At 42.7% G+C, this 10,316-nt stretch overlaps 1 protein-coding gene across 1 annotated transcript in view; it reads right to left on the bottom strand.

Moving 5' to 3' along the window:
• LOC147256976 (thioredoxin-related transmembrane protein 2-B) overlaps positions 1 to 9,891 on the bottom strand; it is a 38,125-nt gene extending 28,234 nt beyond the window's left edge. The window contains exons 1-2 of the mRNA XM_086210707.1: positions 9,610 to 9,891; positions 9,084 to 9,144 (exon numbers count right to left, since the gene is read on the bottom strand). Of these exons, the coding sequence (XP_086066833.1) occupies positions 9,084 to 9,144; positions 9,610 to 9,798 (250 nt within the window). The 5' untranslated portion in view covers positions 9,799 to 9,891. The remainder of the gene's footprint in view (positions 1 to 9,083; positions 9,145 to 9,609) is intronic.
• Between the last annotated feature and the right edge of the window lie 425 nt (positions 9,892 to 10,316).

Here is a 10,316-nt window from a genome sequence, read left to right as displayed (position 1 = left end):
GACAAAGCAAGGTTAGGGGGTTAGGGTGTGTGTGTCTAATATATATATATATATACACATATACATACATACATACAAATATATATACACATATACACATACATATACATATATATAAAAACATACATAATAATAATACACAATAATATGTATGTATACACAAATTGTATATATATATATATATAAAATTTGTGTTCAAAATTATTTATTCAACCCCAGCTGCAATAAAGTGTTTCAGCAAATTTCAGACAGACAGTTATATTTTTCTTGTTTGTAATCAGATCAAAGAAGGACTTGTAAACTAGACAAATGCAACTTAAATTACAACAATATTTCTGGTGATATACCAACAATTGTCCTTTCTGTGTTCACAACATTAACAAATTATTCAACTCCTTAGTCACATACATCCTTAGGACTTAGTATAACATCCTTTGGCAGCTATAACAGCCTTCAGACGTGAAACATAGCTTGACACAAGTTTCTTGCAGCAATCCACAGGTATCTTAGCCCATTCCTCATGGGCAAAAGCCTCCAGTTCATTCACATTCTTGGGCTTGTGTGCTTCAACTGCCTTCTTCAAGTCCCACCAGAGATTTTCAATTGGATTTAAGTCTGGTGATTGCGATGGTCACTCCAGAATGTTCCAGCCTTTCATCTGCAGCCAAGCTCTGGTAGATTTGGAGGTATGCTTGGGATCGCTGTCCTGTTTGAAGGTCCAATGTCTCCCAAGCTTCAGGTTTGTGACTGACTACATGACATTTACACCCAAGATTTCCTGGTAGTCAACAGAATTCATGGTACCTTGCACATTCTGGAGATTCTCTGAACCTGAAGAAGCAAAACAGCCCCAAAGCATGACTCACCCCCCCACCATGCATCACAGTAGGCAAGGTGTTCTTTCCTTCATAGGCCTTGTTCTTCCTCCTCCAGACATACCGTTGATCCGTAGGCCAAAGAGTTCCAATTTTGTTTTGTCGCCCAGAGAACAGTATCCCAAAACCTTTGTGGTTTGTCCACATGGTTTTTGGCATACTGGAGTCGACTCTTCTTGTTCTTTGGAGTCAGCAGGGGGTTGTGCCTGGGAGTTCTGGCATGGAGGCCTTCATCTTGCAGTGTGCGTCTTACAGTCTGAGCTGAAACCTGAGTACCTCCATCTGACAAATCCTTTTGCAGTTCCTCAGCAGTCACCCGGGGAATTTTCTCCACCTTTCGCTTCAGGTACCGGACAGCAGTTGCCGTTAGCATCCTCTTTCTGCCACGCCCAGGTAGCGTTTCCACTGTGCCTTTAGTTTTAAACTTGCGAATTATGCTTCCAATTGTGTCTCTTGAGATGTTTAATGTCTTTGCAATCTTTTTATAACCATATCCTTTCTTATGAAGAGAAATTTTCTCCTCTCTTGACTTATTTGACCATTCCCTAGGCTCACCATGTTGCAAAGATACCAATAATGTGGTGATGGTTCCCTGCAGGACATTCCTTAGGAGTCCTCTCCAACACAAGATTCTTCTGGAAAGTCACTTACCAATGGTACAAAAACTGTATAATCACCACAGACACCTCAAAGACACATAGCTGAATACATTGTACACTTAAGACTCAATGGGATTTTGACAGCGAATAGCATGTACTTTGACTAATTTAGAGGTTTTAACCGAGACCGTCTATCTACAAAAATCAATAAAAAGACCCGGAGCACAAAAAAAAGACCCTATGTATATATTTTCAATGTCCTTTGAAATATGTCATATTCCTGCTTTGAAATATGTCATATTCCAGAATAGTTCCATAACTTTCCAATAATTCCGTAACTTTCCTCAGGTTCTACCTCACATCAGCCTTTATTTATATATATGATTTTATTTGTGAATACTGAAGGATTGTGAGGTAGCAGTGATCATACTTACATGGATGGGTACACTAGCTGTGCCTTGTACCCTCGCCAAAATCAATGTCATTCCTCATCCTGTTGTTCTTTTATTTTATTGCTTATCTTTGTAGTAATTTCTTCTATAAGCAACGAACCAAACGCAGCATACACATATTCATTAAATGCAGATAGCCAAAGATGATCCACAACCATCGGGTATAAGGATAGGCTTTCCCATTGGCTGTGCGAGACGTTACCCTCTGTCCTATGTGAATGGGTGAATGAGATGACACTGTAAAGCGCTTTGAGTACCGCTAAGGTATAAAAGCGCTATATAAAATTGAGTCCATTTACCTTTGTTTTCTAATTTAGTGAAGCCTTTGTCTTGTTTTCTTTTGAACTTGCTTTTGTTCTCATTAACAGTCCAGATTTTTGTTGCCTCAGTACTGCAAGATTTTATTCCTTTTCCATTTTATGCAACAGAAGCAACCAAGTTTTGTCAGAGATTAATTTTAATCTCCATGAATATCCAGAAACCCACAACTTTGTGGCTCCAAAACTGTTTTTTATTTTTATTTTTCATTTTTAATTTGCTTGCCAACCATCTCCTATCTAAGTAACTTGTAATTCCACCTGATCAAGGTTATTGGTTGCGAAGAAAGATTAAGCTCCAGGCTGTGCACTGGGGGCCTGGGCCCTCCGTGCCCTCTGACTGCACGGTGGTGGGCCCTCTGCCCGGATCTCCGGACAGTGCCCCTTGGTGCTCCAATCTGACCCCTGGACCAGGGAGGCTAGACTCCCTGTCGGCTGGTTGCAGTGGTGACGGGGTGGTCAGCGGGGCCATTCTGGAAGCTGACCCCCTGCAGGTCTGGCCCATTCCTCAGCCCCTCTCATTGCCTCTCTGTCCCATCACATCACATCCTATGTATCACTAGGCCTTGAGGGGCTGGACCCCCCAATTTTAATCACAGCGTAGACATTTAGGGCTTGGGGGAGTGCATGAGGATGTACTGGGAGACTCTGCCGTCTGCAACCGGCGGGGCTCCCATGCCCTGGGTGCCTCCGCCAATTTTAACCACACTCTAGTCATCCACATCATCACATCTACATTCCCATGCACAACACGCACCCTGCACCATGTTGGGATGGGGGGGCAGCTGGGGCAGGGAGTGGGTCCAGTGCTGCCTCCTTTGCTAACTGCACCATTGCGGGCCTGGGGGCCTGGCCAGGGCTCTTCGGGGGGGGGGGGGGTCCTCTTCCCGGCATGGTGGTTGGGCTGGGGTTGGTCACGGGCCCTGCTGTTGTACGGTGGATCGCTTGCTGGCGGTTTCACTAAGTCTGAGGTGCCCTGGACCGTATCAGCATCTATGGAGTTCTCAGCCCCTGTATGGAGGAAGATGAGAGTATGATTGTTTTGTCCGGGGGTGGCGGTCCTGGGCGTGCGTGCCTTCTGTTCACCCCAGCGGGTGGGCTGGACCTTTCTGGGGAGTGGGGGGTCCCGGCTGGCTGGCTGGTGGTGCCCTATAGCCTGAAGCCCTCCTGCTCTGGGGGGAGGGGGAGAACAGGGGATGAGTAGAGGGGAGGGGGATCAAGGGTTGGGGGGGGGATAGCTCTGTTCGGGGGCGGTGGGCCTGGTCGTTGTGGTGGGCTGTGGCTGCCCCGCCTGGGTGTGGGGTGTGGGTGGGTGTCGGCCTCGCCGCTGGCGGACCCCTTGGGGGGCTCTGGTCGGGTCTCAGGCTGGGGGGCCCTGTGCCCCTGGGCTCTGCTCATGCTGTGGGGGGGGAGTGCCCGGCGGGACCGGGGTCATCTCTGCCCCGTCTCTCTGTGGGTTGCTTCCGGGTGGGGGTTGCTGCTCCTATGCTTCCCTATGGGTCCTGGCATGGGTTGGGCCTGTGGCTGTCTCCTGGGGGAGGGGTGGCCTGGGGCTCCCCGTGTCCTGGGGGTTTCGGGGTGCTCTGGTGGCCTGGTCCTGACCTACCTGCCATCCTGGACTGGGGGTGCGATGTCCTGGCCCCCCACATCAGCTACAGCCAGCTACGCACAGCATCCAAGATAAACCGTAGCACATACACATACACATGCGTATACACACACATACACGCATGGAGCGCACAAGTGACCCATAAACACACACTCAGACATTTATCTTAAAATTTATATTAAACCAAATGGTAAGCCTGCACCGGAAATTCTGCAACCATTGTTTTTTTGTTTTTTTTTCTTTTGTTGTTGTTACTTTTTCTTTGTTTGTTTATTTGTTTTTTTGTTTGTCTTTTTTGTCTTTGTTTGTTTTTGTTTTGTTGTTGTTGTTGTTTTCTGCTATTGCTGTTGTTGTTTTTTTGTCTCCCCCCTCCCCCTTGTCTTCACTGTCCTGTCCCTGTTCTCTCTTCCTGTCCACTCCTGAGCCTCAGTCCGGTAGCTTCATCAATGAACCAACACCATTCCTAATAAAGTTAAACATAAATGGCAATAGGAGGAGTTTATCAGATTCCTCCTATGCAGAATAAAACTGCTTCAGTACAACAAGGCACCAGGAACACTGATGCTGCTTGCCTCAGCTACTGAACAGGACAGGTAAAAAAAAAAGAAAAGATTCAGCTCCAGAACTTTGACTAATGCTGATACACCAGTAAAGAATCTTGGGGGAAGACCGTGAGGCGTAGGGTCTCCATCCTGGTCTGTGACACTTTAATCCAAAATCCAGACGCTGGGACGTACTCAACGAATACATCATGCACACCTAGGACCTTCAGGAATAACATTCCCCAATGCCATTCCCCGAACACCGGAGATTGTCTGTCCCACAGTGGACCCGTGACACTCCTGAAAGTAAGCAGTATCTACCCTCACATCTCACTCTGTCATAAAGTTGGATGTCGCATTAGTTACCGCAATAATCTCCCCACCACTCAACCTTACGTAGAATGCCACCTCTACATTAATTTGTGACAGGTGCAGCAAGCAACCTGAAAACAAATTCCCGTATTTTATCACTCCAAGACACAGCTTAGGGTTCTGTTCCTCTTTTAATTATGTCGGTGTTTGATCTGATTTGTTGACAAGCACTTCAAGTCACTGCGCGCCACCAAGAACTCCCTAAAATCAAACAATTGAGACTGATAATGTGCCTTGCCGAAGTCATCAAAACAAGAAGGCAGGTGGTGACCCGTTTCAAGACTGCTAAAATAAATTTCAGATACATGCATTGTGGGCCATAGGTTGCTCCGTAGGATGCACCTGTCTATGCCTGAACCGACCTACAATGTGGGCGTGTTTAGGCTGGAAAGGTTGCGAAGTAGGTCACTACTCACGCCAGTTGTGGTTTCAGACAGCCTACAACCTACTCTGAGACCTACGATCCGACCTACTTGGCAATTCGGACACAGCTGGTAAGTTCCATCATACCACACTTTGCAAAGGACCCATGGAAGCAGCAGGCAGGCTTGTAAACCTCTATCATCTTTTAAAAAAATAGAGCTTTTTAAATGACTGATAGGTAGTTTCTGAATATGTATGTCATGCAGTTTGACCTCAAAAAGATGATAAATATTGATTTACTTTCACAAATTCACATTTTGAGTGTAAATGTCATAGTGACATCTCATGAGAAAATAGCTAGTTTGGTATAGGTGTCCAATGATATGCCTGTAAATTTTGAATGAATATGAAAATATCGTGGTGCAACCATTGCAGTGAGGTTTCAATGAGATGTATACATCTTATGAAGAAAGTTTTTGTGTTTTAGTATCATTTTGATGCTTTATGTACGATTTAAGAGTTTAATACTTACATTATTTAAAAGATAAAATTATGCTTTGTCCTCATTTTGTCATGAATTACAGACAATGGTTTATGTGAAATCCTGATAAGATTAATTAAAATAATTAAAAAATATTTGGAGCATGTCATTTTGCCAAAATGTCGTCATTTTGCCAAAATGTCATCATTTTAAATGGTTTTATTCTATTTGTGTTAGATGCTGCTCTCAAGTAAAGAGAAGACAGTGCGCCACAGTGGGTCAACTATGACCCTGCAGTGAGAGCAGAGTACCTTGCAAGAAGAAGAGAAAGGTTTGTTGTAAAAGCTGAAAAAAATAATACAATAGATTGAAAAGCAACTTGAACTACATTAAGGTATTTTGGGTGGAGGACATTTAAAATAAGAAGAATGTCATTGAAATATCAATTGACTAAATCTGAAAAAAGACCATCTGTGTACACCGTAGATTGACACAATGCTACATTTGTTTCAGTTACCAGAGAAGAAAGCAGCAGGGAAAGATTCCTTATGTTAAGTCAAGTGAACTGTCACACAGAAAGAGTATGAAGCAGATAGAGAAATAGAAGGCTGCATTAAGTGCCTATCGGAATAGGAAAAATCTATCAGTCCTTTATTATTTGTCCCAAATGGGGCAACTGCTGTGCAACACTGGGAGCCACACATTAGTCCACATCAATCACTCAATATCATAAATACATAAACAGAATAAGAATACTCAATTGGTATGGAAAAAAATACATACAAGTGTAGATGTAAAACCACAGGGAAAGGGGGAGGGGGGGGGGTTATTAGAAGCAGCACTAAGTCCAAGTCCAAAAGGAAGAGAAAGGCCTTGGAGTTCAGTAGGGAGATAGTTGAAGGTAAAATAAGAATTTTTGTATCTGTTAGTTTTGGCATATGGAAATCTAAGAAGGGAACCAGAAGGAAGGAACTGAAACTGTTGATGAGAGGATGAGAGCAATCTAGGAAGATGAATTCTGCTTTCTTACTGTTCATTGTAAAGGTCCAGTAGAGTATTTTGAGCAGTGCCAGTTATGTTAGTGCAGACGTTAACCACCCTGTTGAGTAAATTTCTCTGTTTGACCTTAAGACTCGAAAAAAGAATGATAAAGCATGATCAATAGGGTTGAGTCAACTTGAAATTTTTAAAGTTTCCGAAGACAAAATAGGTGCTGCTGGCTTTTTGTAAATTTTGTCAGTATTGCTCTCAAATGTCAGCTTATGGTCTAGTATGGTTCCCAAACATTTGTAGGACTCAAACATTTATACATTCTGTCCGTCAATCACTGTGCTGTCAGGGAGGAGCTGTGAGCATCTAAAATCAATGCACAAGTCCTTTGTCATTGATACAGTCAGACATAAGGACAATTCTTGACACCATTTAAAAATTTATCGACTACAGGACCATGAAAGTTCTCTGCACTGCTCAGCAGGCTCACTATGACTGTATCATCTGCAAACTTTAGTAAATGATACTTTTCAAATGTGCTGCAGCAGTCATCAGTGTACAGAATGAACTGTAGGGGGGGAAAGGATGCATCCTTGAGGTGAACCAGTAGATACTACATACAGATCAGAAAATTGACCATTTACTCTCACCCTTTGTGACTGGCGAATCAGGAAGTTCAGAATCCAGCAGACAATACTACCTTCCAGACCAAAGTTGTTGATCACTCTCTGAATTAGCGGGTGTGGCTGTATAGTATTGAAGGCCGATGAAAAATCCACAAACAGCAGTCTAACATGATTGTTACAATTCAGGTGTATAGATGTAGTGATGGCAAAAAGAAAAAAAGATGGCAAGTTCTGTGTAAGACCTCACACCGCTATCTATGGAGAACACTCCGCAGGTTCTGATTTATGTAGATGTAGCTCCTGAGCCATCAGAAAATTCAGATCAACCTATGGTAGACCTAGAACCACTGAATGAGGATTTTAACCCACCAGGGGCTTCTACAACAAAGAAAGTTGATAGAAAGTGGAGTACTCCATCCATCCATTGTCTTCCGCTGATTCCTGTTAAGGGTCGCGGGGGGGCTGGAGCCTATCCCAGCAGCTACGTGCTAGAGGGAGTACACCCTGGACAGGTCGCCATTCCTGGAAGGAACTCTAGCAAGGACAACTAAAACCTGTCTGGTAATCATAGGTGCAATATATCAACCTCGTGTTTGGTTAAGTTTCAGTTTTTAACTGAAATTCTTTTGCCTTTTTCAGGTTTCAGGGATCAATTTGCCCCATCCGGGACAATAAATTCTAACTTAACAAAATCAGGGCAGTGTGAGGGCTGAGTCGTGTTTGGGCATATGTACTCAGATTCATATTGACTAGAATGTACAAAGGAAATGTAACTGGATTAACTTTTATGCATGGTTTTATTCATCTGAATTTGCGCGCATACACTGTTTTCCAGATTTAAGCAAACGGCATGATTCTGTACGAAACTGTACCGACTATGGAGAGGACCAAAACCGAAAGGCGTCTCCCACTAATAGCCAATCTCTACAACAGTAATTCATAAATAGCAATAGTCTCCAAACCATCACATACAAGTGAAATGTTGGAACGTGTGGAAGTAGGACTGAACATCATAGACTTTTTTTTCTGCTCAGGACAGTAAGAAGACAACATAGGAGGCCCTCTGGCTGCCTATTTGTGGCCCCCGAACTGTTGTTTCTTCACTGTGTATTTTAGTTGGGTCAGCACGTCAAGGCAGGGTGGCCCTAGGGAGGTTTAGGAAGTTTCTTTTATTTATTTATTTTTTGTAACCCAAACATTGCATTTATATTACACCCTGCCCTCGCAGCATATACAGACAGGTACACCAATAATCCAAAAGCGACCGCACTTGCACTTCACTTGCACCTCTACCACCAGGGATGCGATATACTGCCCAGGACTTGTTACAGTGCCAACGATACATAGACAGCCTGTTACTGGGTCACTCAGAGTTCACCGCTGCAAGTGCAATTCTTTAAATTTCACTTTTGTTTTTGGAGCAGTTTTTGAAATTGTAATCAGTTTGTTAAACTGAAAGGGACATTTGGTTTGATTTTAGCAGCTATGTTAGTTTTGACATTTTTAGTTTGTATTTTTGTTGTTGTTTTGAATGAGAAGGGCATTTTGTTATGAATATTGCAGTATTAGCGCATGTAGCCTGACCAATCTCAATAAACGCACCTTTGACTCACTGAAAATCCTTTGTGGCCCTTCAAGATTTGTAGAGCACTTTTAATGCAGCTAAGGTGGAGAGGCACTTTATAAAAGAGTCAATTTACCAGTATGTAGATATAATGTCACATTGTATTATTTGTCTTCCAGTTACTTTAACAGTTCATTATTACTTACCATGCATCTTCAATGGATACTTCATAACAAACAAGACTGCTGAAAACAAACACATGAAGAAAAATGAAACAAAATGTAGTTACTCACTTGCCCGTCTGTTCTTCATCATGACTATAGCACTGAGGAACATGAGGATCTCCACCTCTCTCTGAAAGCATAAAACATGATAATTGCACAAGGACACCAGTGACGATGGCGAGTGTAGACACAAAAGATTTCTATGATAATAAATTTGTATTATAATCTCTCCAATTGAGAAAATCTAAGACATTTTTGGAAAACATGTAGGTATTTGTAGGGGTATCAGAAATGAATTATTATTAACAGTTTAGGGATACACTGTTACGTTTCGGTCAACACAATATTTAGCTCTAATTTTTGCAATATCCCTGACTCATGGTTCCCTGTAACGATCTCTTTGTACGTTACTGCAACATGAGCTAACGTGGGCTAGCTGAGCCATTACACTAGCTAGAGGGAGCGGTATAAATCCCCCTATTAGAGCCAACCAGTACAACGCTTCGCAAGTGTACACACACACTGATCACATGACAAGCTCTTTGATGCTAAACATCCAAATGCAATTGGTGACTTCCCAGCATTTTCCACGAACCCAGTCAAAGTCGCAGGAGTTCCCGTCCTCCCTCTGTGTAGCTAGATGGTCGCAGATGCCAGGCGTCTTGCGGACAGCCAGAAAGGCTATTGACATGAAGAGAGAAGCTATATAGTAGGGCTTCAGAAGCCACTTATACACCTGAGGCAGATGGTACAGAAAAGCAAATAATGGTGTAAGCAAAGCCATACTTTTACTGCCAAGCGTACAACTAAACACACAGCGAACGCTGATATCGTTAAATAATGAATGCCAAGATCGATGATAGCAAACCAGATTGTTAACAGAATGCGGGTACACCAAAATGGAACATCCGGTTTTGACATTAAAAATAAAACTGTTTAAATCACATGTATTTCACCGTTGTCTCATGACTGATTTTGAAGTTATTTCAATTTATTCTTTGAAAATACATGTAATACAGCATGTGTTTACATCCACTGGGTTTTTAATGCCCGAATACAAAACTGCTTTTAATGCAAAACAAGTATTTCCTGTTTTCTCTGTGGTTGACTCTTTTTAGCTTGTCAGCTTTCCGGTTGGGAAAATTGTTAAATCTGATTAAAGGGACAGAAATAGGAGCAGAGATCAATCCGGTCTAATGCGTTGTAAAGTTGTAATGTATGATAATTGACTAGACCAGGGAACAGATAGCATAAGCAGTACCATATTGGGAACAACGATTTTTGTTGTATTTTTAACGCCAA

The sequence above is a fragment of the Aulostomus chinensis genome, chromosome 8 (assembly GCF_037954235.1).
Source record: "Aulostomus chinensis isolate RoL2024-O1b breed Wild chromosome 8, RoL_Achi_v1.0, whole genome shotgun sequence".
Taxonomy (NCBI): domain Eukaryota; kingdom Metazoa; phylum Chordata; class Actinopteri; order Syngnathiformes; family Aulostomidae; genus Aulostomus; species Aulostomus chinensis.
The sequence above is the reverse complement of the archived record's forward strand: the minus strand, read 5'-3'. Positions and strand labels throughout refer to the sequence as shown.